The 27,820-nt window shown below is 37.8% G+C and overlaps 1 protein-coding gene and 1 long non-coding RNA gene across 4 annotated transcripts in view; one reads left to right on the top strand and one right to left on the bottom strand.

Annotated features, from left to right (window-relative positions):
• Positions 1-9,239, bottom strand: part of LOC129506299 (uncharacterized) — an 86,608-nt gene extending 77,369 nt beyond the window's left edge. For 2 of the 3 annotated variants that reach the window (XR_008663738.1, XR_008663739.1), the window contains exons 1-2: positions 9,166-9,230; positions 3,994-4,134 (exon numbers count right to left, since the gene is read on the bottom strand). This is a non-coding gene — a long non-coding RNA (uncharacterized LOC129506299). Of the gene's footprint in view, positions 1-3,993; positions 4,138-9,165 lie in introns of all 3 variants that reach the window. The other variant, XR_008663740.1, reaches the window with a different exon arrangement.
• A 200-nt stretch (positions 9,240-9,439) lies between these two features.
• Positions 9,440-14,542, top strand: CUNH15orf61 (chromosome unknown C15orf61 homolog). The gene is made up of 2 exons (XM_055319999.1): positions 9,440-9,801; positions 14,317-14,542. Exons 1-2 carry the CDS (start codon positions 9,456-9,458, stop codon positions 14,442-14,444), a joined length of 474 nt encoding a protein of 157 aa, XP_055175974.1. The 5' UTR covers positions 9,440-9,455; the 3' UTR covers positions 14,445-14,542.
• The last annotated feature ends 13,278 nt before the right edge of the window (positions 14,543-27,820 follow it).

The raw sequence follows: 27,820 nt of genomic DNA, 5'->3' as shown, positions 1-27,820 counted from the left end.
GGTAGGGAAGTGCCCTATATTTACAGTATTTGATCCAGTTTAACAGCAAGATCTAATGTTAACATTAGCCTTGTAAAAGTTTTCACCCTAGTTCACACAAAAACAAGATTCTGGAGATTATGACTAGCAATTCTTCATGAGTTGATTTATCTGAATAAAACCTATAAGGTTTTGAACCATTAAACATTCGATTTAGAAAAAAAAATCTTAGCATACAGAAGAATAAACTGAAAAATGGAACAGATTTGTTTCTTGTAATAATTATGAGCAATATCTCAAACTCAGCATCCTTAGACCATTGAGCTGTGTAGGATGAATGTGCTAATTAATCAATTACTATCCAACAACGTACCCTGTTTATTTACTGAAATGCACCAGAAACGTGTGCAGAACTGGTAATTATTAATCATCTTCAGTAACAAATATGACTCAAGTTCACCTTCATATAATTAATAGAGCATGTAGTTAGCTTTAACATCTTGCTTTATTAGAAATAGCAACAAGGAATAAAAAAAAAAAAGCTGAACCATAAGTTGTGGTTCACTGAAATGCTGGCTTGTACTAAATGTGCCTATTATCCATAGTGGCGGATTACTCAAACCCATCCAAATTAAGGCCAGAATACAAAGTTTTTTCAAACTAACCGTTTTAATTTGAATAAAATTTTAGACTTACCAAGAAGTTGTAAAAGTCCAAAACATTTCTATATATGCTTTACTCATGGTCCCCAAATAAAACCCAATTTTCAGAGCTGATAATTGGCTTAAAGTTGGGATCTTTGTTGATGGTGCCCAAACGTCTTAGCACATTTAAAATGCTCAAGATGGGCAGCCTGGATGGCGCAGCGGTTTAGCGGTTTAGCGCCGTCTTCAGCCTAGGGTGGATTCCTGGAGACCCATGATTGAGTCCCACGCCAGGCTCCCTGCATGGAGCCTGCTTTCTCCCTCTGTGTCTGTGCCTCTCTCTCTCTCTCTCTCTCTCTCTCTCTCTCTCATGAATGAATAAATAAAATCTTTAAAAATAAATAAAAAGAAAATGTTCAAGATATTTTGGAAGTATTTTCAATATACATAGAAATAGTGTTTTACAACAAATTTTGCAAAGTGATCTAGCTTTGAAAATCTTTTTTTTTTTTTTTTGAGTCATCATGTAGCCCCCAAATTTCCTTTGAGGCAGACTCCTAGGCTAGAAGGGCCATATTTTGGAACTATAATGTTATTTCATGATTATGCAACATCCAAGGGATGTTCAGTTGTGTCAGCAACATTTCAGCTGAGTCTGGCATCACTTGACTCTAACTTTGTTCAAAGCATAAGGTTTTGCTTACTGCCAATGAAGGTTCAAATCCCAGCTCTATCACCTGCCTGCTCTGTGACTGCAGTTAACTGTTTCAACTTCTCTACCTTTTGACATTCATTTTCCTCAGCTTGATATTGAGGTAAATGAAGCCCTGCTTTGGAGTGTTGTTTAAATGAGAAAATAGGTTTAAACTGCCTAGCAGGAAGAAATTCTCAGGAACTGAGAGATATCATTATGAGGTATTATTACCCTCTGCGGCCACTTTTAGCTTATGGAACTGAAATGTACATACTTATGCACACACAAGAAAGTATTTCATACAATGAAAACTGCAAATGTAAATTAACGTTTTTAAGTTTTCTCCTGTGGGCAGCCCAGGTGGCTCAGTGGTTTGGCGATGCCTTCAGCCCAGGGCCTGATCCTGGAGACCCGGAATTGAGTCCCATGTCAGGTTCCCTGCATGGAGCCTGTTTCTCCCTCTGCCTGTGTCTCTGCCTCTCTGTCTCTGTGTCTCTCATGAATAAATAAATAAAATCTTAAAAAAAAAAGTTTTCTCCTGAAAGGAAAAATTAGATTAAAAATAAATGTTAATTACACAGAAAATTAAAAACTTGTCCCGCCTGAAATACCAGTGGAACATCACTTCAAAAACCTAAACTGACAAATCATAAATCAGTGGGTGGACTACTGTATTTCTATTATCAAATGATTCAAGGCCCCTTTAAATGGAGAGCCCCCTTAGGGCATCTCAGTATTTGTTTATAGATCATTAACTACTTGACAGTGAGACTGGGGAGGGGGCATAAAGGCTTAAGCTGAAGTGCTAAAAGCCACTGTCGAAGGAAGATCAGCAATAAAACCAAAATATCTTTGTAATTCAGTATGAAAATATGATTTGTGCTACAAAAGTGTCATATGCTTTTCATGCATGTATATGTTAATAAAACAAAGCATACTTTACAAAGTTGGGACCATAACTATGACCCATACGACAAGGTAAATTTATTTGGCCATGTTCTCAAATGCTTCCCCAAACTGACTACATAGGATTTGTAATATTGGAAACATGCCTATAAAATAGATTGTATTATCTATTAGCATAAATTGCTATCTGGTTTCAAAAAGTGACAAATATGTCTCCTTGCCACTGGATTCTAGCATCCACAGCAGGAGAAAGAAATAGAAATGTTTCCTAAAGAAAAGCTCACAGAAAGTTGGAAGGTCAGAATTTTGATTCTTTTTTTTTTTTTTTTTTTTTTTTTAGAATTTTGATTCTTGATTCTGGTATATGATCTTGGGTAGGTTTCTTACCTATTCTATAGTTTAATTTCTCTAACTACCAAAATTAAAATTGTAATTAAATTAAAACCACTTACCCTACATATTACAATTTTTCTCTAACATTCTTCAAACACACTAATGGTATTCACTTTGCCCACTTTTTTTTTTTCATTTTTTCAAGAAGTTGAGCACCTACCATATTGCAAGTACTGTCCTAGGTGCTAGAATCGCAAAGGTTAACAAAACAGGCATAACCACCTGTCCTTAGGAAGTTTACATGCCAGTGAGGGGAGAGCTTGAGAATAGTTTAGACATAACATGTAGTTTAGATAAGATCTTATACCCTATATGTTCACAGTAACATGCTTTACCGAGTAATGCTTCCTGCTACTCTTTGTAACAGCAGCTCCAGCTGGCAACCAACTCCTTGGAGGCTTTCAGAACATCAATCAGTTCCATAGGACTCAAGATCTAGGTAAGAATATGGCAGTTCTTTCCTTTCCTAATGGCTTCTGCCATAACTCAGTACCATGAGAATAACTTTGATAAAGCCAATGTATACTGTCCTTCCCAGGGCAGACACAAGGATACAGGAATGGAGCAGCAAGCAAAATTCGCCACTAATGGGAGTGGGCTTGGCTTAGAGGGCACTGAGCCATTAAGGAGATTTGGGTTCCTAGGAAAGCTAGGTCAGTGGCATTTTGGGGGTATCTGTTTTTAAAGCATGCTGGAATATGAATCAGGGCAGCATCATCTCTATAGTCCTTCATTCCTTGAATCAAAAGTCCTTAAGTTTCAAATTGAAATTTGTCAATGAAATCCTAAATGTATGGAGCAGCCCCAGTGGTGCAGGTTTAGTGCCGCCTGCAGCCCAGGGTGTGATCCTGTAGACCGGGGATCGAGTCCCATGTTGGGCTCCTTGCATGGAGCCTGCTTCTCCCTCTGCCTGTGTCTCTGCCTCTGTGTGTGTGTGTGTGTTTCTCATGAATAAATAAATAAAATCTTTAAAAAAAAAAGAAATCCTAAATGTAAACATTTATATCCCTTTTTCAAAATTCCTTTAACTGTCATATGCAACCACTATCTTGCCTATTATTCTCCCTCTGAGAATAGCAGTGAATGAAAATCTACATGCCTATCCAACTTTCTTTTAAATCACATCATTCAAAATATGTGAATAAATCATAATCTCACAGCAAGGTTGTAAAAACAACGTGAGAATATTCTATATGTGTACTAGGTCATGTTTGGGTCATGTCCACTCTACATGTTCTCTACATGTATTTTTTAATAAACACTAGTAATAGGATGTGTTAATATGTAATACTACCTGTAGAATTCATTCTGTTTCAAACTTTTTTTGTTTCAAACTTTTTATTGAAGTATAATATACATACAGAAAAATGCACATACCATACATGTTCAGTTAGAAGAATTCTCGAGGCACCTGGGTGACTTAGTTGCTTAAGTATTTGAGTCTTGATTTCAGCTCAGGTTTTGATCTCAGGATCATGAGTTCGAGCTCTGTATTGGGCTCCATCATGGGTATGGAACCTACTTAAAAGAAAATTTTTTTTCACAAATTGACTACACCCATTTTAACAGAACCCAGATCAATCACAGGTACATCAATCATAATAAATATACCACTCTGGTGGGGATGTTGATAATGGGGGAGGCTATGAATGTATGAGGCAGAGGGTATATGAGAAATCTCTGTACCTTCCTCTTAATTTTTTCTGCGAGCCTAAAATTACTCTTTAAAAAAAAAAGTCTTGGGGCACCTGTGTGGGTCAGTCAGTTAAGCCTCTCTCTGCCTTTGGCTCAGGTCATGATCCTTGGGTCCTGGGATTGAGTCCCATATCTGGCTCTCTGCTCACTGGAGAGTCTGTTTCTTCCTCTGCCCCTCCCCACCCCTCCGTTACTCATGCTCTAATAAAATCTTTTTTTTTTTTAAAAAAAAAGGTCTTTTTAAAAAGTAGTATAGAAATAAATGAACAAAAGAAGAGAATAATTCCAACCCCCAGGAAGTCCCCTCATAGTCACTGGCTACTCCCTAGACCTCCACCCCTGGTAAGGGTGATCACTATCCTGCCTTCTAACAGCAAAGGTGAATTTTGGCCAGTTTTGACAACTTATGGAAATGAAATACTGTAAGTACTTTAGTGTCTGACTTCTTTTACTCTTATGTTCATGAGATTCCTGCATGCTATGTACAATTATGGATCATTCTTTCTCATTGCTATATAGTATTCCATCAAGTGACTATGCCACAATTTGTCTATCTACTCTACTGTTAACAGGCATGTAAGTAATTTCCTCCAGGTTGAATATCACAAATATGAATAGTGCTGCTATGAATATTCTGTTGTAGGTCTTTTGGAAAACATGTGCAGGGCAGCCTGGGTGGCTCAGCGGTTTAGCACCGCCTTTGGCCCAGGGCATGATCCTGGAGACCCGGGATTGAGTCCCACGCCAGGCTCCCTGCATGGAGCCTGCTTCTCCCTCTGCCTGTGTCTCTTCCTCTTCTCTCTCTCTCTCTCTCTCTCATGAATAAATAAATATTTTTTAAAAAGGAAAACATATGCACACAATTTCTGCAGGGCATTATTATAGACTGAATGTTTGCATCATCTCAAAATTTACATGTTGAAGCCCTAATGCCCAATGTGACAGTAGTCGGAGAAAGGGTCCCTGAGGAATAAAAATTAAATGAGGTCATAAGAGTTGGACCCTAATCTGATAGGGCTAGTGCTCTTACCAGAGAGAACAAGGAAGACACCAGAACTAGCTCTGTTGGCCATGGGAGGATATACTGAGAAAGAGTTATAAGCCAGGAAGAGAACTCTCTCCGAAGAACCCAATCAGCCACTATTCTGATCTTAGGCTTCTCAGTCTCCAGAACTGTGAAAAACAAATTTCTGTTGTTTAGGCAGCCCATCTCTGTTTTTTTTTGTTATAGCCTCATAAATATATATCCAAGAGTGTCATGGCTGGGTCATAACATTACTTATAATATTATATAGGCAGCTGAATACTTACTGCCAAAATTTTTCCTAATTACTTGCCAGCAGTATATATAAAAGTTCTAATTGCTGCATATCTTCACCAACATTCAGAACTTTCCATCTTTTCTACTTCAGGTACTTTGGTGGATGTGTAATGGTATCACATTGTGGTTTTAATGTCTACTTTTCAGATGATTATTGAAATTAAGTAATTTTCCCCATGTGTATTGTACATCGGGATATTCTCTGTTGTGAAGAGGCCATTCAAATATTTTGTTCACCTTTCTATTGGCCTGTCTTTTTAAAATGATTTGTTCTAGATACCAAATGCTTTGTCAGAGACATGTATTGCAAATACTTCTCTCATACTATGGATTGCTTTTTGGTTCTCGTACTACTGCCTTTTAATGGACAGAAATTCTTAATTTTAATATATTCCAATTTATCAATCTTGAAGAACTCATTTTTTAAAAGATTGTATTTATTTATTTGAGAGATAGAGAGAATGCATGGGAGGGAGAGGTAGAGGGAGACAAGCAGACTCCCCACCGAGCCTGGGCTCTATCCCAGGACCCTGAGATCATGACCTGAGCCAAAGGCAGATGCTTAAGCTTGACTGAGTCACCCAAATGCCCTAAGAAGAATTCATTTTTACTTGTTCTGAACACCTATAGCATCCTAGGTGCCCTTAAAATAAAACAAGGCTAAATCCCTTCTTTCTAGGACAAACATCATATTCACACACAAGCTAAATGCTATACACAGCATCACTCTTCATAGTTATTTTTAAGGGGTTCCTTCCAAAGAGGTATGCCATTTCTCCATGTTTTGTGTAAAACTAAATATTTATATGTTTACTCCATTAATTCTTAATTGTTGGATATAATGTTTTTAAAACATTGACTTATGCTTTTGAATGCCAACTTCTAAGCCCCTTTGTTTCATGACCATCAAGAATTGGAACTGATCTGAGTTGTGGATTTATTGACAGATTATCTTATTTTAATTATGAAAATGGCACTGTATAATCTTAAAGTCAGAAGAGATAGCTAGAAGTCATGCTTTCCAGCTCTGTATCTTTAGGTTAAGAAAATATTTCATTCAAACACTCCTGAATACCTGAGTATTCAGGTATTCAGATAGATCCACCATCATCTGCTTTCTTTGAAGTAATTTTCTACCTTAGAATAGAAGAGAGAGGGAGATAGTCATGGAGCCTTGAATTAAGGAAGCCATCACTGATGAGGTTCTTCCAAGAGAGCATCTTCCAGTAGAAATATTTCAGTTCCCTAGCCCTTTTCCCAAGCCTTCAAGGGAGAATGCAGTGAAACCTAATCTAAATATGTGGCTCTCTTTATCAGTGGTTTGTATTTTTTACCTTATATATGCCACAGAACTTAGAGTTTCTCAGATATACTTCAGGTTTCACAAATGTTTGACTCAAATTTCACTTTTTAAAATAAACTTTCATACTGCCAAGAGATATAATGCCAAAATTTAACACATTGCCAACTGCTCACACATTAATTTCAGGTTAAGTAATCTTAGTGTAGATCTTAGAATTTCCTCCTCCTGCCATCTTTGTAATTGAAGCACCAAGATTTCAAGATAAATCATTTTAAGGCAACTGTAATTTGCATCCACTTGTCTACACAGATCAGGATATTCTTGATAGTGTACAACCCAAACAAAAGAATAAACTGTCTTGAGGCTGCTTATAGTCCTCCTAAATGCAACTGTTGTCCATAACCCCAAACCTGGTAAATTTTCAAGCATAAAATAGCAGAGTCAAGCCTTCAGTGACAGTGGGGCCTTTATGATACCCTAGCCAGACTAGTTTCTGTTAGTCTCTTCCATCCGCAGACTCCCTTGGTTCCTTCCCATTTTCTGAGCTTGGTTCCACAGACTTCCTGTTTATTACTTTACCCAATTTCCTTCTGATAAACGCCTTGTCTACTAAAACAAAACAAAACAAAACAAAAAAACCCAAGGCAATAACAAAATAGCCTTTTAAAAAAACTTCACCTATAAAGTTAACATTAAAAATTTGAACTTATGTTTAACAATAAAACAAGTTTTCATGTACTTTATATGCTGGGTTCAATGACAGATTTTGTTTGGAAAAGACTGCAATGCTTTTCAAATTTTAATTTGAAAATCACAGTGCTGAATCACCTCCCTGACCCCTGTCGTAGCCTTTCAGCCTTTTCTGTTGCAAGTCTAACCACATCATGCCTCCATCTAAAATCTTTTTAAAAACTTTTACTAATAGGGAATTCGATAATGTAAAGTTCAAATTATCTGCAGGACTACAAGTCCCCTCAGAATTGGGCACATGGTAGCAGGTGCTTAATGTTTGTTGAATGAAGTATTAAAAACTAGAAAATGTAAAAATTAGCCACACAATCCTACATCCTTCCCTCGAGTTTCAACAATAGTAAGTTGTTAAGTGGTGCTTATACATAATTATCTTATTTGCATATAATGCTTTCCGGACGCATCGTCTTTTTTTTTTTTTTTTTTTTTTTAGGATTTCGTTTATTTATTCATGAGAGACACAGATAGAGGCAGAGATACAGTAGAGGGAGAAGCAGGCTCCCTGCAGGGAGCCTGATGTGGGACTCGATTCCGGGTCTCCAGAATCACGCCCTGGGCTGAAGGCAGGTGCACAACCGCTTGGCTCCCCCGGGTGTCCCTAGACACATCCATCTTATTTACCGATGGTTTCTCCAACACAAGATGAGTTTAGGACAAAGAGGAAGACATGCTTCTTTAGAAAGCAGGTGGAGATAAGCTATTACCTCAAGTGGCCGTGAAGGTTGAGAAGAGGTTTTCCTAAAGTTACTATTTTTAGGACAGATAGTGGGTAGCTGAGGATTACAAAGCTTTATGACTAGAAAATACCGGGTTTGGCATTCACCAAGCCTAGGTGCACCTGTGGGCGAAGCGCAGAGAGCGGTAGGAAGCTGTTTAAAACTTTCTATTTTGGGGTGCCGCCCCCGGGTGGCTCAGCGGTCAGGCGTCTGCCTTCGTCCCAGGGCGCGATCCTGGAGTCCCGGAGTCGAGTCCCGCGTCGGGCTCCCTGCGTGGAGCCTGCTTCTCCCTCTGCCTGTGTCTCTCATGAATAAATAAATAAAATCTTTTTCTTTAATGAAAAAAATAAAACTTTCTAGTTTCTACTTTTATGATTTATAACCTTTACTTCGAACTACCTGAGGCTTACCCTAAACAGCGACCACGACAGAGAACACCTACACATAAAAAGCGCTTCCTGACTTCGCCAGTGCAAATCTGGGGACTTGCTTCCCCCAGGACACCTGGCCAGGTGTCTCCTCAGCGACTCCAGGTAGGCGGGTTACCTGAGCCCCAGGCCCTGAAGGAAGATCTGGGTGCCAGTTCTGCCTCCTCACTACGGGGATTATTTGTCTTAATTTACCTCACGCCCCTACTGATAAACCTCCGGAATCCCGCCCCAGCTCACCTCACCTCACCTCACCTCACCTCACCCCACCCCACCCCACCCCACGGCCCAGGGTGGTTAACGGCTGCGTGAAGTCACCTGTGAGGATTTCATTACCTCCTAGGCCGGGCTGACCCTCACCCTCCGCGCGTGTCACTCCGCCAGCGCCTCCGCCTCCTCGGACCCCCCCGCCCCCCCTCTCCGCGGGAGCCCGCGAGACCCTCATGCGCACGCGCCGCTGCGCCCCGGGGGCTCTCGCGCACTCGCGCACTCGCGCGGCGCCCCCTGGGCGTCCCCGCCGGCTCGCCCCAGGGCGCGTGCGCGCGTGCGCGCTCGGACGGCCCCGCCCCCCGAGCGGCGCGCGCCCCGCGGCGGCCGAGGGGGCGGGGACCGGAACCGGGCAGGCCATGGAGCCCCTGCGGAGGGCCCACGAGGCCGCGGTCCGGCTGCTGCTGCGCGGGCCCTGGGCCTCGGGCGCCGCCTCCCGCCCGAAGCCCCGCGCCTCGGAGGTGCTGACGCGGCACCTGCTGCAGCGGCGCCTGCCGCACTGGACTTCCTTCTGCGTGCCCTACAGCGCCGTCCGCAACGACCAGTTCGGCCTCTCGCACTTCAACTGGCCGGTGCCGGGCGCCAACTACCACGTCCTGCGTACCGGCTGCTTCCCCTTCATCAAGTACCACTGCTCCAAGGCCCCCTGGCAGGACCTGGCGGCGCAGGACCGGTTCTTCACGGCGCTCAAGGTCGTCAACCTGGGTGAGTGGCCCCGGGCGGGGAAGCGCGCCCCCGGGGCAGTGGCATCGGTGTTTGCAAAGCACGACGGCGGCCGCGGCTCGGAGGCCGAGACCCCGGCCCCAGGCACCTGCGGTCCCCAGACTCTGCCCCCGCGTCCCACCCACGTTCGGCCGCGGTGGTTTGGATTCCCTCCCCACCCCCACCCCCACCCCCTTCCACCCCTCCCCGTAGGTGCTTGTTGGAGTCCGTGGTTCCCAGGAAAGTAGGGCTTCGGGGATCCCTGGGGGGCTCCGCGGTTTGGCACCTGCCTTCAGCCCAGGGCGTGATCCTGGAGACCCAGGATCGAGTCCCACGTCGGGCTTCCTGCAGGGAGCCTGCTTCTCCCTCTGCCTGTGTCTCTGCCTCTCTCTCTCTCTCTCTCTCTCTCTCTCTCTCTCTCTCTCTCTCTCTCTGTCTCTCGTGAATACATACATAGGTAAAGCCTTTAAAAAAAAATAAATAAAGTAGGGCTTTATCCCAGACCTGTAGGGTCTTTATCCAGATCTGTAAGGAGGGACCACGCTGCATCACCCCTCTGGGGCGGAGGCCTTCCCTCCCTCCTCACCTGCTGCAGCTCCTGCCCAGGATCACCCCTACCTTGGGCAGTGAGAAGGCCGGTGTAAGGAAACGCCCCCCCTGCAAAGTGGCTCTGCAGTCAAGAAATAATCTTACTGAAATGGCAGGATTCGACCCCGTTACCGTCCTCTTCCTCACCGCGTTCCTTATTATAAAAACTGGAACTACTTTCTGAACTTCATTATTTTCTTTATATGAAACCCTAGCAAGTGCGCTTTACTGAAAGCACGAAAGGTTTTCACCAGTCGTTTCAGCTTCTTTTAGGTGTAAGGCCTCAAGGGTACTAAAATATTCTGCCTCTTAATATCTCTGTGTGTTGTTTGTTTGTTTTTAATGGGAATATTCTAATTCTGGGAGTATTTACTCTTGCTGGATGCTTATTTTCTTTTGGCTAATGACAGAAGAGGCATGAACATTGCACAGGGGCACATCGTGTGTATCTGTATCGAGAGGCCTCAAGATGTTTTGAACCTATTAATAAGTTAATCCCACATTGATCCAGATTTTAGTAATTCGGGATCTAGATGTGGGAGCTGAACCATGTTAGCCAACCAGTTTTTACAACCAGAGTTAAAGCTGAACCCCCTGTGCACCTGCGCTGGTATTATTATATAATCTGATGGCTCATTAAATTTAAATGTGGTATTTATGTATTTTTGCTTATAATAAGTCACATATGTCTTGTCATGGGAATTTTGAGCCATTTGTCTACTGAGGTTTTCCTGGGTTCATTCCACCAAGGAGAAGATTATTTAGCAATGTGTAATTCTTTAAAAATGTCTGTTTGGCTGATGCCCACTAATTTTGAGGTTGATTGGAAGTTGAAGGGTAAGCTCACTTCGAATAGTCGATTCAAAATTATTTGGAAAGACTGGAGTGATGAATAGATTGAGGAAGATGTTTATCTTAGAGTTTTCAGAATCAGAAGCAGTCATTCATCCCAAATGTAAAAGGTAACAGGTTAGGAAAAGTATAATTGGAAGATAATAGGTAAACCATGAATGAGCCAAATGCCTTTTAAAGAAATTTTTCATTTAAAACTTAACACTTTAAGAACACCCTGATGTTTAGGGGCTTCTCTTTTAAATATGAATATGAAGAAATCCAAAGAAAAGTAGAATACACAGAACATCGTCAAACAAAGAAGTGAAACATTTTGAGGAAAGAAACAACAGTTGTAGTTTCTTTATGTGGAAGAGAAGGCTGAAGAGTGATTTAATGGTCTTTTGGAAATTCGAAAAATCCTGCCTAAAGGGGAATAAGACTTTTAAGTTAAACAAACAAGGAAAACTTTCAGCTCACGCATGCTTTAATACAAATTGGCTTTTACTGATAAAGGGAATTTTTCCTGGACTTTTTAAACAGTAATGTGTTCACCAATTTGGTAATGTTTATTTCTTTTTTTTTTTTTTTTTCGTCTTAAGGTAGGGAATTAGATAATGAATTCTTTCCTGTTCTGTGATGTATAGTTGCCTCTCTGGATCATCAAGTACCTATTCTATTAATAAAAATACTTAGGATTTTATTCCCCTTATTCCCTTCTAAAGTGGCAATTATCAGAGTCATTCATTTTTCTCTTGTAAATAATAAAGATTTCTCTTTTACCATTTGTTCCCTTTCTCCTCTGCCTTCCCTTCAAAGGAAGCTGACATTTTACTGATGGTTTATCAGTCGGGGTATCCTGCTGGGAAGTAGATTGAGATTTAAGAAAAGCAACTTACCATTGGAATGAATGGGTAATCGGAGACTTGCTAAGAAGTTCTAATTTTTTTTAAGTGCTTAATTTGACAGTGGTTTACCTACTGTTCAGCTGACTCAAAATGAATTATGCAAAGAACTGACTTTCATGTTCATTTTGATGTTACGTTTCAGTCTGGGAAAAATTTAATTTCTAATGGAATTTTATAGACTATAGCATATGTGATATAGATAAAGAAAATTATTTTTTTATGTTTAAATTATGGAAGTGGCAAATCTCATTTTAGCTTGACTGCATTAAGTAGACTGCAGGAAAAAAGAAAAGAAATTCTGACTCCTGTATCACACCCTGTCAAACTGCATTACTGATAGTGGTTCCTCGCTGTTTCTTAATAAGAGACCATGCAATTATTATAAGCTAGTAATCTGGTCCATTCTCCATTTTAACTGAAAAAATATTGACCATTGATTTGTGTGGTTTTTAAAACGTGTCAATATTTTAACTGGAAACTGATAAGTACTATAAAACAACATTTCAGTTTCACCAGCCATTCCTTAAATCTATATCCTTAGCATTGGTTTAAAAGGCATATTTTATATATTTTACTGTCAGTATATTTAGAAAATTAATAATTGTTTCTAAAACCCATTTTTTCTCCCTCCATTGATTTTCAGCTCTAATGTTGTGATACTGTATTTTAAATTTGTTTTTTATTTCAACTTCTCCCCCTACTCTTCACTCACTTCTGCTTTGTTTTCTTGTCCACTTCCCTACCCATGCTCCAGTTGCCTGTTTTTTCTTCTTTTTGATAAATAGCTTTATGATGCCAGCTTCTGTCACTTTTTGGTGATATTCCTTTGAAGCATTCAGAGATTGTTTGGGGTATTACCAAGGCAAAGAAGGCAATATACTGTCACAGATTTCACTGGGAGTCCCAGGGAACCCTGTGATAGTGACAAACTGTGACCCAGTATATTCCTAAAAATAGAGGTGCCAGCCTGAATGGGCGTGTTTGCCTGTTCTCATTGCCAGCTAGTGATGCTTCTCCTGATTAATCTCTGGCATCACAGTGGTTGGAATGCCGCTTCAGGGAATAAGCACAAAGTAGTCCAATGTACTTACACGCTCAAAACGAGCATAACACAGCAAATATATTCTTGCAGAAAAGAATAAAAATTTAGCAATATGATTAGTCCTGAGCATATGATTTCTCTATTAACTAGAAAGAGGGATTTTACAAATGTACATTCTTCTTTTAAATTGTCATTTTTCTGTCCAACTCCTACACAGGAACAATAAAATTAATACTTCTGTGGAGCATACAGTATTTGTTACCGATTCATATGCCTGTGGTTTTATACATGTTTTTAATATGTTAATAGTCATTGATTTTAAATAAGTGCCTTAAAAAAGATAGGAGCTGTGAAAGTTTATTTTGTGTCCAATATAGTGTCATATGTATGAGTGCTTAATCCATTATCTCTGGTTAGTATATGTTTAGTTTCCTGTATTGCAAAAAGTAACTAATCTCAAATATAACAGCAAAATCTTGTCAAATGGAAACACTCCAAAGAAGAAACATGTTGGAATCTACTCTATACCTATTTCAAATAGGCTGAAACAAGATTGCTTTCAAATCGGTTGTAAAAATGCTCATGGGAATATTTCTCATACCTGTTATAGTAAAATCTTCCTTAGAGTTAGGTTTTTGCCTTAGGTTTAGACGCCTTAGACGCCTCTTTGACCCAGTTTCTTTTAAGTTGTACAAAAAATTACTTTAGCCATCAGTGTTACTGTCTGACGTAAAGCACAGTAAAGTTGACCTAGTAATTTACTCTCAAGGCCTATAATCCAGAGCATCTATAACTAAATTAATGAATATTCTATTTGCTTATTTGTGAAAAGAATATAGAATTACTTCATAATGACTTGGAAGTAATGAATTAATACTTATAAAGTGCTTTGAATTAAAATTTAAACCAGCCTTATCCATAGTTTTAAAAATCTCTAGGCTCACACAGTTGTTACCATGTACCACAAACTGATGAAATTGAACTCTTAGATAATTAGAGTCAGTCTTTACTCGTATCTTTATATTTTCATAACTTTACAATTTGTTGATGTTGCTGAAAAGTGCTTTGTGATTTGTACCGTGACAAATACGTGGATGCATGATTAATAAGCATTGATGTTCATAAATAACATATTCATTTATTTTCTAGGTATTCCAACTTTATTATATGGACTTGGCTCCTGGTTATTTGCTAGAGTCACAGAGACTGTACATACCAGTTATGGACCAATAACAGTTTATTTTCTAAATAAAGAAGATGAAGGTGCCATGTATTGAAGGTGTTCATCGAAGAACATAATTATCAGTGGATTTTCTCTTATGTGTATGTGCAATGTTCATTTTTGACCCTTTAAAATAAAACTTTTGCAAACACCTTTTTCTTTCTACAGTGTGGGGTTCTTTAAGATGAATCATTGCCCCCAAGAGGTAAAGCTTTTCATACATTGTTACATATTGTATGCTTAGTTTAGCCAATGGGAACTACAGATGCATGAAGCATATACCAATTTTTATTCCTAGAATTAGGTTAAATCACAGATAAAAAATGATTATAACATATATATATACATACACATACATATGTATTATATATTTAGGTATTAATTTAAATCGATTCTTTGAAGATAAAATGGAGACATCCACACAAAGAAGGGAGGGGACAAATCTTTTATATGATACTGAAAAAAGAAGTAAAGGATTTTAGGATATATGTGGAGATAACACCATTGTCAAATCCAAAACTGATGAATTCTCATTGAAACGCGAAATCTAATCTATTCAGCTGCTAGGATTTTCAATGGGAATGTTTTAAAGTTAAAGCCCTTGTGCCATTTACCTGGATGACAGGTCTAGATGTAGTGTTGAAGCTTCTTGTTGCCTAAACATCCAATACCATACTACTTTCTAAAAAATAATGACTCTGGTTAATGTAAATGTAGCAAGACGAATGAAATTAGGACTTACTAAAAGTTAAAATAGCATGCTGATCAAGCTGTAAGAACAATTAAGACCTAGAAAGACCCAGAAGAATAAATTTGGTGACGGTTTATAAAAGCAATTAGCTGAAATGGTACATATCCATACACTTCTTGGCGATGGGAAATGGGCTGAAATTTTAAAGACCTGATGGCAGTTTTGTGTTAAGATTTTATTAAGTTAATTGCATTTTTGAAAGCAAAGTCATTAAAAAAAATTTATCCTTGGGGGTAGTTACAAAATACCCAGACGAATGGTAAATTTCAGAAATTTGGAGTAATTTAGGGAGAACTAAGTAGAACTATTTAATTTCTAAACCAATGGGTGTTTAAGATTTATGATCTCTCCCATAATTACAAACATGCATTATATATCATTTTATGTTAATGTTTTGCTGATACTCTGCAACATTCACACATTATTATAGCAAAATATTTTATAAAATACAATCTAACCAGCATTTGGGTGCTTGCTCCTGGCAAATCAGTAGAGATAGTGAGTGGCAGGGACTGAGGTGAAAATACCAGAATAAAGTAATACAAACTGAGTTTGCTAAAGATGGTGGTTTTAAATGAGCTGCAGAGAGTGAGCTCTTCTTCAAATATATGTAGTGTTTCCTTGTCTAAAAGTAATTCTAAATAATACTTTAATCAAAGAAGTACTTATGCCAATATATTTAGTCCAGAAGAATATACTTGACACTACTTAAATGAATGGCTTACACAAAGGAGATAGTGTTACATTAAGCTTCATTAATAATAAAACTGACTATTAGCATTTTGCAAGGAAGGCTAGAACTGATTTCCCCTGTAATGGGCAATGTTAAATAACTATAGCTCATAAGTTTTAAGTCAAATAGTGCTCATTCACTGTTGCTGGCCTTGTCAATACTTGCTGTAAAGGTTTGGTCCCAGCACAAGGCTGATAAAATGGTTTTTAATTACCAGACTATAAATACAGCTTTTCAGTAGAGTTGCACTTCTTTTCACACTGGCCTGTTTGATTTCTGATAATTTGTACTGCTGACTCTGCTTACCTGTTTTTCAATAGCTATAGTCACTGTGACTTCTTGTCCATATAGTGATAGGTAAGTCTCCTTGGAGAAGATCTTGACAAACTACCCTATTGATCTTTGTAATTCTCTGCTGCTTGCAGCATTAAATAGAGCCTTGATTTCTTGTCTCCTGTGCTCACTGTGTAACAATTAAGCAAATGTAATATTTTCTTGTATTACATGAAAATCAATAGACCTCTTGCTCTCATGGAGTTGATCATGGTGAAGGATGAACTCAACAATGGCTAAGGCCATACTTCAAATATTAAAATATCATTCATTGGATTTATTAAGTCCTACAGTGAAACGTTTAGTCTAAAAATGCTCCCCATTGAACAGTAATGGTTTAAGTTTTTCCTTTAAAGTTGAATATGACATGGAAGCATTGTGCCCTAAAAGGGATAAAGTATAAATGCTAGAAGTCAGGAGATTGATTCTATTTTTAGGGTCAGTGCTGTATTACTTTTTGACCTCAAACTAATGACTCCTTTGTGTCTTAGTTTTTCCACCTGTAATCTGAGAACAAAACAAGAAACCTTTCTACTTTAAAATGTATGATAAATATGCTTGTAAGCAAATGTCAGTTTTATTTCAGTAAAAGCTTGTTTGTAATCATTCTTCCTTTCCATATGTATTTATATGTAAAGAACTTCATTAATGAAAGAAGTTTAAAAATAAGGTGAGAGAAAGAAAGGAAGAGACACACTGAGGCATTGTATGTATGCCTGCATGAGAGCTGATTATGCCTGAGATGGCAGAAAGGGTTCTGAGTTGACCCTGTCCTTCTGGATATTAGGAATATCCTTAGTTGATGAAACAACCCAAAACAGCTTTTTTGCCAATATTTCTTTGATGGGATTTTGTCTTTTCCAGGCAAATCTATTTTTTTAAGGAAGATGAGTTTTAGTATAACTTTTTACAAATCCTCTATTATTCCTTCTATGCAAATCAATTATCAAGTACTGGAAGAAATTTATGGACAAAATTTTTAGTTCCTGTGTAAACTGTGAGCCACCATAAAGATGCAATAAGAATTGGGGGCATGAAAGAGGTTGCTAACATAAACATCCCTAGTTTTTCAGTGCTAATGTCTTAACATACCAAAATGACAAATAGTTATTTCTTTTATCACCCTTTTTTGGTCACACATATTTTGTTAATTGTTGACTTCAGTAAAAAATTGAAACATTTTTTAATTATTAAAAGCCATATGTATTTCTTTAACAATGTACATTTCATTTTTTGTCATTTATATTTATGTTCACTCAAAACTAGAACAATTATGCTTCATGAAATATCTCAATTCTATTAAAGAATGAATGACGTTTAAATGGATGTGGTGACATCAAGACAAGGATCTTGGTTTCATTTCATTTAAAAGCTAATGCAGATAACAGAAACCTTATCCTAAAGTCAGTAGATCAGGTATCTACTTTTTTTCAGCTCTTACCATTCAGACAGTAATGATGTTTGAGGGCATCTTAACCTAAACGAGTACTTAGCATTACATCTCACCTGGGTCAACAGTCTAGGGTATCAAAGTTAAACTGTGTTACTGTAAATTAATGGAAAATGTAACTGCACTTTGCTGAAAGATCAATGTCCAATAAAGGCTGCACAATCAAATCTTGTTGCAATGATTGAGGTCTTTAATTGCCTTTCAAAGATAAGGTGGTAATCAACACAGCTTTAACTGATTTTTTTACTAGTTCAATTACATGCTAATGACTAGTGCCAAGTCAGAATCTTTAACTACTTATACTTATTAAATCTTATGTTAGTAATGAAAAATTACTTTAGCTACACAATCGATAGAACACAAATCTTAATTACTATATTTCACTTTTATACTATTTTTATGTGCTTGACAAATGTTTCACAAGAGCTTTCCCAACAATAAGAAGTGTTATTAGTAGTGACTATGGTCCACAGAGTATTTTTGTAATATAAATTAAAGATGTTGAGAAAAATTTTTTTCTTTAAATTAAAATGTGGCTAAAATAGTTTCCAACTGACACAAGTTTGACTCTCCAGCTACTTCTCAGAACTCTGTTTTGCTAATTGAGAAGGCATTTAATACAACTGGGATAAAATAAACCCATATGGTTTTTGGTGTGTTTCTAAAAGTTCAGTTAGTTTTCTTTTTTTTAAATTTTTATTTATTTATGATAGTCACAGAGAGAGAGAGAGAGAGAGAGAGAGGGAGGGAGAGAGAGGCAGAGACACAGGCAGAGGGAGAAGCAGGCTCCATGCACTGGGAGCCCGATGTGGGATTCGATCCCGGGTCTCCCAGATCGCGCCCTGGGCCAAAGGCAGGCGCCAAACCGCTGCGCCACCCAGGGATCCCCACAGTTAGTTTTCTAATAAAGAAATTATTTTGTGGGGGCACTTGGGTGGCTCAGTTGGTTAGGCATCTGCCTTCCACTTAGGTCATGATTCCAGGGTTTTGGGATCAAGCCCCACATCAGGCTCCCTGTTCAATGGGGAGTCTGCTTCTCCCTCTCCACCCTACTTGTGTGCTCTCTCTCTTTCTCTCTCTCTCTCTCTCTCTCTCTCTCTCTCGAGAGAGAGAGAGATCTTTTTAAAGAATATCTTTTTATAAAGAAAAAAAATTGATTTTGTTTAGAGTCTGCTATAAAATCTTATTTGGGGAAAGAATAAGTATAAGGGAAATGAGAAACGAAAAAAATAAATAAATTGGACTTCATCAAAATTTAAAACTTTTGTGCTTCAAAGAATGCTGTCAAGAAAATGAAAACACGACTGATGGTATGGGAGAAAATATTTGCAAATCATGAACCTGATAAGGGACTTGCAGCTAGAATATATAATATATATATAGAACTCTTACAACTCAACAACCCAATAGAAAAATAGATTTGGACAGATATTTCTCCAAATGAGTTATACAAATTTTTGCTTTAAGCACAGGAAAAGATGTTAACATTAACTGTTAGGGAAGCACAACTCAAAACCACAATGAGATACTACTTCACAACTACTAGAATGGCAATAATCCCAAGATATTGATACCCAGTGTTGCCAAGGATGTCGTTTATTTCAAGAAATTGAAACCCTCATGTATTACCAGTGGGAGTGTAAAATGATACAACTTTGGGAAAGTTTGGCAGTTCCTCAAAATATTAAGTATGAAATTACTGTATGACCCAGCAATTCTATTCCTAGGTATATATGGTGGAGAATTGAAAACATGTTCACACAAAAACTTGTACAAAAATGTTCATAGTAGTATTGTTCATTCTAGCCCCAAAATGGAAACAACCCAAACAGCCACCAGTTGATGATGCATGAATAAATAAAATTTGGCATGTTCACACAAAGGAATATTATTCAATCAAATAAAGGAATGATGAACTGATAAACACAACACGTAATGAAGCTTGAAAGCATCATGCTAAAGGAAAGAAGCCAGTCATAAAAGACCACATATTACATCATTCCATTTATCTGAAATGTCCAGAACAGGTAAATCAACAGAATCAAAGTAGATTAGTGATTAGCAGATCAGTGATTAGAGTCTAGGAAAGAGGAGAATAGCAGAAAATGGGCAGTGACTGTTCATGGGTATGGGATTTCTTTTTAGGGTGACAAAACTGTTCTAAATTTGATTGTGGTGACGGTTGCACAATCCTGCAACTATACTCAGACCATTGAATCGTGCATTCTAAATGGAAGACTATGGCGTGTGAATTATCTCTCAATGAAACTGTTAAAAAATTAGTAAAGAGGAAAGAGGAAAAGGGCAGTTAGTATTTAGTGTGATATGGTTTCAATTTCTCAAGATGAAAAAAGGTCTGGAGATAGTTGGTACTGATGGATGCACTGTAATGTGAATGGTAATGCGACTGTACTTGATACCACTGAACTATACACTTAAAAATGGTTAACATGGTACAGTTCCTCAGTGGCTCAGGTAGTTGAGGGTAGGACTCAGTTTCAGCTCAGGTCATGATCCCAGGTCCTGGGATCCAGCCCCACATTCAGCTCTGTGTTCAGCACCCGGTCTGCTTGAGATTCCTTCCCCTTCCCTTTTCATCCTTCTGTACTCCTCCCTTTTTTCTCTTTGTAATAAACAAACAAACAAAATCTTCTAAAAAATGGTTAACATAGTGAATTTTGTGTTATATGTATTTTACTACAAATAAAAAATTTTAAAAATTGTAAAGGATTTAATATCCCTATAGTGAAATATAACTGGTTGCATGATTTCTATAGAAAATAATTGTTTAGAAAAAATGTTAGAGATTAAAATAGGTAAAACATGTTAATATCATTTTATGCATGGCAGTCTTAGAATTTTTAAAATTTTAATTATAAAACCTAGTTTTAATTAAGTAGATGAAATCTCATTTGGGATCATTTTTAGTAGCATTAAAGATATACTTTTATATCTTTATTACATACTCTTACCCTGAAACTGATACAATGTTGTAGGTCAAATATTCTTCAACATAAAAATACATACACATATGTATAAAGAGATGTGTTGTTTTAAAAAGATGTACTTGGTTTGAGATTATTTAAGATAAGACCAAAGAAAAGCATGTAAAATGCTAGTAAATGAAAATATCCTCTTTTAGATCCTAGTTGCTGGGTGAAGAATATTAGCTACTACTAGTATGAGGTGTTATATAGTGTTGCTTATAGCTATTTCAGTTGCACTTATATCATTTTAAATACAGTTTATGAACATTGTACTACTCCATTATATTATTAATTTATCTTCAGTGATATTTATAGTACCAATTTAAAAGCAGTAAAACTTCATGGAAAGTAGCTTAAATACAAAGATTTTGATAAACAAAAGCTTCCCGTTTTTAAAAGGAAATCATGGAAGCTGTATTCTTAAAGAAGACTTGAAGTTTTTGTATTGTTGTTGATGATAGAATTATGAACCATATAAACACAGTATTTTTTAGTTAACCTAAATACATAAATCTATTTGAATTCATCTTATGAAAAGAGATATGTCATTAGATATATATGATCATTATATGCTTTAGTGATTCATGGACCTTGTTACATACATGCTTTGTAATGTATGAATTATTTAGTAAGAAAAATCACAATAATTTTGTTGTTACTCAAAAATTTATGGGTTGGCATAAACAATTATGCAGCCCCTGAAGCTGGTATGTTAAGGTAACATCATTAACACCACATAGTATGATTTTTTTAGTAGTTGCTTGACATAACCTTTACTGCTTCTGCTAGAATATATCAGTAATTTTATAACAATCTGTCGGTAAACTGAACATTGAATTTATTAACCACAAAGTGATTCATTTTACTCTATTTTCATATAAGTGCATAATTTAAAATCAGACCTACGAAAGTTGTCTACACAAACCTTAAAGAAATAACAAAAAAAATACAAAATCAATACTCTAATAAATGGATTAAATTTTTTAAAAAATTCAACTCCATTTAATTTAATAAAAGTGAACATTTTTATTTCAAAAAATTAATATGTTTAAGAAGTGAATGAAAATCCATGAAGATAGGGGATTATCTCATAACCTTTCTTTATGCGTGATATTAAGGCCCTTGCTGTGAGATGAAGCCAAAATTGTAGTTTCTTATGCTTTCAAAACTCCAAATTTATAAAATGAAGGAACCAAGAATTTTAAAGTTGGAATAAAAATCTAAATACTGAAAAAAAATCTAAATACTGTCACCTAATTTTAGATTACATTTAAAAATCAACATTCATCCATCCTTCAAATAGTTTTACATTGACCACGTTGAAAGTAAATTTTAGTAATTTTACTTGTCAACAAAATCTAGCAGTTCTGAATCTATGTACAAGCCATACTGAAAAAAAATAGTTTCTGTACACAGCTGCATCTGTATACCTCTTACTCATTTTGTGCTTGCAGTATTTTATTTGTCATATAATGAAGGCTCTGTGAGGAATGAATGTGTGATATTCAAAATTAAAGAGAAAGCTTGCTTCATCTTTAAGAGCTTTAAGAAAAGGATACTTTAACTGCAGGTCATATGGATTATTTGCAAGAATAGCAACAAGTTTTGAAATACCTCACATGTAATGAGTTAACCTCTATTTTTTTTAATATATTCTGAAAAAGGAAAGACTGGAATTTTGTTGCATTATCCTTTTGAGGCATTTCAAAAGGTGCTGTCTTCTCATGTAGAAATGTTGCTATTTTAAAGTCAAACAAAACGATATGCAGAAGTAAATGAAGTAAAATATTAAATAGAAAATACTAGGATTCGGATGCCTGGGTGGCTCAGTGGTTGAGCATCTGCCTTTGGCTCAGGAAGTGATCTCGGAGTTCTGGAATCGAGTCCCACATCGGGCTTCCCACAGGGAGCCTGCTTCTCCCTCTGCCTGTGTCATGCCTCTCTCTGTGTGTCTCTCATAAATAAATAAATAAAATCTTTAAAAAAAAGTACTAGGATCAGTTAAACCTACTCATTTTATACAGAACTAGAAACAATATTTTAGTAACTAGGAGATAAGAACATTTTAATTGAATTGGCCAAACATGGAATGTGCTACCTCTTGAGGCAGTGACTCTTGTTGGATATATTCAGAGAAGCTGCATGACAATTCCTTAGGGAGACATGGAGAGAATTCTTGAATTGGGCCGAGAACTGGATTGGTGATTTTGTAAGTTTCTTTTAATTCTGAAATTTTACCAGCATTCTTGCATGCCTATCTCTGATTCCCAATCATGCTATTTAGGTTGGTGTTTATTGCTGTTCTACTATGTGTATAATGCAGAGAACCTTGTTTTGAAGAAAAAATATATGGCTTAAGTTCTTTTTGTACCATTACCAGTTAAATGATGGAGATAAATTAGAACTTTCTAAATCTTAGTGTCTTCATGTATACAATAAGGAATTTATCCAACACTAACATAGCATTTTTTTGTACCAGGTCCTAGACCTAGCACTTTATACATATTAACTCACTTACTCCTCTCTTAACACTCCAATGAGTTAGGCACTGTTTTTATGCCTTTTTTTTTTTTTTTTTTTTTAGTTGTAGAAACCAAGAAGTCTCACCCAAGATCACACATGGCACACATGGTGAGTGTTCTTCCAATCTCTGCAGTCTACAGAGTCCGTACTCTTAAACTACAACACACAGGACAATTTCTTTTTAAAGATTTTATTTATTTTATTCATGAAAGACAGAGAGAGAGACAGAGACAGAGACAGAGACATAGGCAGAGGGAGAAGCAGCCTCCATGCAGGGAGCCCGATGTGGGACTTGACCCCGGGACTCTGGGATCACACCCTGGGCAGAAGGCAGGCGCTAAACTGCTGAGCCACCCAGAGATTCCCCACATAGGACAATTTTGTCACATAATGGATGTGGAAGCACTTTGCAAGGAATAAAGTATCACAAAACTGTGAGATATATTTTGTTCATTCATATAAAGAGAATAATATAGATATATTTAAAAAATGACAAGAGGGAAGTGATAAAGCTTAAGTGATTTGTAGGAACACCAGCCTACTCTATCTAAAGGAAAATGTATTATGTAGAAATTCAATGTAATGACATTTTAAATTAATGAATTAATTCATTTTAGAGCATCTAAAATCCATAGTACCTGGCACATAGTGGGTGCTCCATGAATATCTGTTGAACTGTTGTTTCTGCCCCTGCATGAATTGTTCCCACTGTTCTTTTCTCTTCCTGACAAAACAGGAGAGAGTAGACTTTCCTGTCACATTTTCAGGAGTTTATCTGTGCTCATTTTTGTTCATGCCTCTTCATATTCTTCTTTTTTAAAAACTAAAAGATATTAGGCAACATGAAGAAAATGTTTATTGTTTAGTTGTCATTGCTATTGTAAATTATGTAATTCTATCTTTTTGCAATGAAAATTTCCAAGACAGTATTGCTGATGTATAGAAACACAGCTTACTTTAATAAAATTATTGTAATTATTTTATTTTATTAAAGATTTTATTTATTTATTCACGAGAGACACAGAGAGAGGCAGAGACATAGGCAGAGGGAGAAGCAGGCTCCCCGCAGGAGCCTGATGCAGGACTTGATTCCAGGACCTCGGGATAACGACTTGAGCCAAAAGCAGACGCTCAACCACTGAGCCACCCAGGTGCCCTATTTTTATTTTTTAAAAGACTATTTATTTATTTATTAGAGAGAGAGAGAGAGAGCGCATGAGCAGGGAGGAAGAGCAGAGAGAGAGAGAGAGAGAGAGAGAGAAGCAGACACCTTGCTGAGGAGGGAGCCCAATGCTAGGCTCAATTGTAGGACCCAGATCATGACTTGAGCTGAAGGCAGACAGTCAACTGATTGAGGCACCCCAGCACTCCTGATATAATTTTCAATTTACAGAAAAATTGCAAAGATATTACAGAGTTCCTATATACCCTCACCCAGATTTCCCTAATGTTAGTACCTTACATACTTAAGGTGCCAAAACTAAGTCATCAAGGAAGTCAATATTGGTGCATTATTGCTAACTAAATTGTAGATTTCACCAGTTTTTCATTACTGTCCTTTTTTCTGTTCCAGGATTCCACTGAGGGCCTCACATTGTATTTGGTTCTCATGTCTTCTTAGTCTGTTTAGGTCTGTAACAGTTTCTTTGTTTTTCTGTGTGTTATGACCTTGACAGTTTTAAGGAGTACTTGTCAGGTACTTTGTAGAATGTCCCTCAATTTAGGTTTGTCTGATGATTTTCTCATGATTAGATTGGGGTTATGAGTTTTAGGGAGAAGACCAGAAGACCACAGAAGTCAACCGCCCTTTTTACTGTCTCGTATTAGAGAGTACATGATACCAACATGACTTATTACTGAGGATGTTAACCTTGATCACTTGGTTAGGATGGTGTCTGCTAGGTTTCTCCACCGGAAAGTTACTGTTTTCATCCTCTGCTCTCATCATATTTTTTATTTTATTTTGTTTTATTTAATTTATTTAATGAGAATGTGTGTGCACATGTGAGGGGGAGGGGTGGAGGGAGAGAGAGAAAAAAATCTTAAACAGGTTCCACCACCAGTGCAGAGCCCAACATTGGGCTTGATCTCATGATTGAGATCATGATCTTACCTGAAATCAAGAGTGGGACACTTAACTAACTGAGCCAGGAAGGCATCCCACATCATATTCTTTTAAATCAAAATTAATCAACAAGTATTTGAGTGTTGTGTTTAAGGGCACACAGTAGGCTCTGAAAGAGATAAGTGGGATTCTCTAACGTAGAAAAGAATCAATACTTGCTATAAAATTTGTAGTTCATTGGGAGTTCATAATGGCGGTTGTCTCACTCTTGATGGTGGTGGTGGCAAAGCAAAGGAACAAATGAGGCTTAAGACAGGTAAGAAATGCACATGACAGTTACATTCCTATTACTCAATCCACTTTGCCTTCAAAATCCATTCATTCACTCAACAGATGTTATTAAAGTGCCTGCTGTGTGCCAGGTACTATTTTAGATACTAGGGACATGGCAGCAAAGAAAGACATGCCCAGTTCCCCTTCCTCTTTAAGCTATAGTTTAGTGGAAAAACAAACAAATGAGTAAAACCTGTGATATATTAGCAATACATGCTAGGAGAAAAATAAATGAGCTTGTATCTATGGGTGGAGTGGGTATGGGGCTTGTTTGTAATTTCCATAGTGTGTGCTAAAGGAAGACCACAGCTAGAAGGTGACATTTAGTTCAATCTACAGAATGCACTCTTCTGGGGAGGGTGTCCATAGGCTTTCAGAATGGTTCATCTTTTGACATACCATGGCAGCCTGTCCTACAAAATAGCCTCTAACGAAACTAGGTGTCCTGAACCCCTGGTAATAGAATCATCTACCTTTACACCAAAAAAGTTGGGAAAGTACCAAAATCCACATAGCATGTACTCAGACTGACTTTGAGGAGTTTGTGCTATGAGACCTAAAGTCCTTACGAATTTGTCTAACACAAAACAAAACAAAACAAAACAAAACAAAACAAAACAAAACAAAAACACATCAGCAGAGCCTTTGGTGGTTCCATGTCTGCTAACTATGTTCATGACAGGATCAAGTGTGCTTTCCTTGTCCAGGAGCAGAAAATCATTGTGAACATGTTGAAGGCAGAGTCAGAGTCAGAAAGCTAAAAAACAAACAAACAACCTTTTTTGAGTAATAAAACCACCACAATGAAAGGCCTTCAGAATGCGAGGCAGTGAACCATCTGGATACTGGGGCTAAGAGCAATCCAAGCAGGGGGAATGGCAAATGCAAAGGCCCTGAGGTGGAATGCATGATGTGTTCAAGGAACAATGAGGAGGAGGCTGGTGTGAATGAGGGAGAGTGGTAGGAGATGAGGTTTGAGAGTCCATAAAATGTTGAGAGCAGAATGTGTAGAGTTTTATAGGTCAAAGAAATGACTTCAGTTTTTATCCTGCACAAGCCATCCGGAGAGTTTTAAATAAAGGATGACTTGATCTAACCTTGGCAACTGGGTTGAGAATAGAGTAGTGGCAAAGGTGGAAACAAGATTAGAAGAAAGATACAGTGGTAGTTTGGACTGAGGTAGTAGCTGTGAAGTGGTAGGAAAGGGTCAGATTCTGGATTAAGAATTCAAGATTGAGAGCAAGGTAAAAAAAGGTGAAAGAAAACCTCTGTGGTTTACAATAGCAAAATGTATTTTCCTCATTAAAAAAAATGTCCACAACAACAACCATAAATAACTCAATTTAAAACTTGGCAAAGGCGGGGTGCCTGGGTGGCACAGTCAGTTAAATGTTGGACTCTTGGTTTTGGCTGGGGTTATGATCCCACCTCCTAAGAGAGCCCTGCAACTGGCTCAGCAATCAGCTGGGACTCTGCTTGAGATTCTCTCTCCCTCTTCCTCTGCCCTTCCCACTTACGCTTTCTTTCTCTTAAAATAAATAAATCTTGGGGGGATCCCTGGGTGGCTCAGCGGTTTAGCGCCTGCCTTTGGCCTAGGGCACGATCCTGGAGTCCCGGGATTGAGTCCCACATTGGGCTCCCGGCATGGAGCCTGCCTCTCCCTCTGCCTGTGTCTCTGCCTCTCTCTCTCTCTCTCTCTCTCTGTCTGTCATTAATAAATAAAATCTTTAAAAGAAAATAAAAATCAATCAATCAATCAATCTTTGGCAGCCCAGGTGGCTCAGTGGTTTAGCACCACCTTCAGCCCAGGGCCTGATCCTGGAGACCCGGGATCAAGTCCCATGTCAGGCTCCCTGCATGGAGCTTGTTTCTCCCTCTGCCTGTCTCTCTGCCTCTCTCTCTTAGTGTCTCTCATGAATAAATAAATAAAATCTTAAAAATAAATAAATAAATCTTTTTGAAAAAAAGGGCAGATGAATAGACAGTTCCCCAAAGAAGATATATAAGGCATATGAAAAGATTTATCAACTTCACTAATCACTAAGAAGATGCAAATTAAAAGCACAGTAAGATACTGCATAACATCCAACAGGATGGCTAATATAAAAAATACAGAAGATAACAAGTGTTGGTGAAGATGTGGAGAAATTGGAACACTCATGCATTGCTATTGGGAATGTAAAATGGTGCAGTCATTGCAGAAAACAGAATGGTGGTTCCTCAAAATATTAAAAATAGAATAGAATGACTATATGA

Source organism: Nyctereutes procyonoides, unplaced genomic scaffold (genome assembly GCF_905146905.1).
Source record: "Nyctereutes procyonoides isolate TBG_1078 unplaced genomic scaffold, NYPRO_anot_genome, whole genome shotgun sequence".
NCBI classification, from domain to species: Eukaryota; Metazoa; Chordata; class Mammalia; order Carnivora; family Canidae; genus Nyctereutes; species Nyctereutes procyonoides.
This window is presented reverse-complemented; position numbering and strand designations above follow the sequence as displayed.

What these genes read in the sequence shown, in the direction of transcription:
- CUNH15orf61 (XM_055319999.1), top strand. Translation starts at nt 9,456, where the DNA reads ATGGAGCCCCTGCGGAGGGCCCACGAGGCCGCGGTCCGGCTGCTGCTG. An exon ending in GCTCAAGGTCGTCAACCTGG is followed by an intron (nt 9,802 to 14,316) that starts GTGAGTGGCCCC and finishes TTTATTTTCTAG; the next exon opens with GTATTCCAACTTTATTATAT.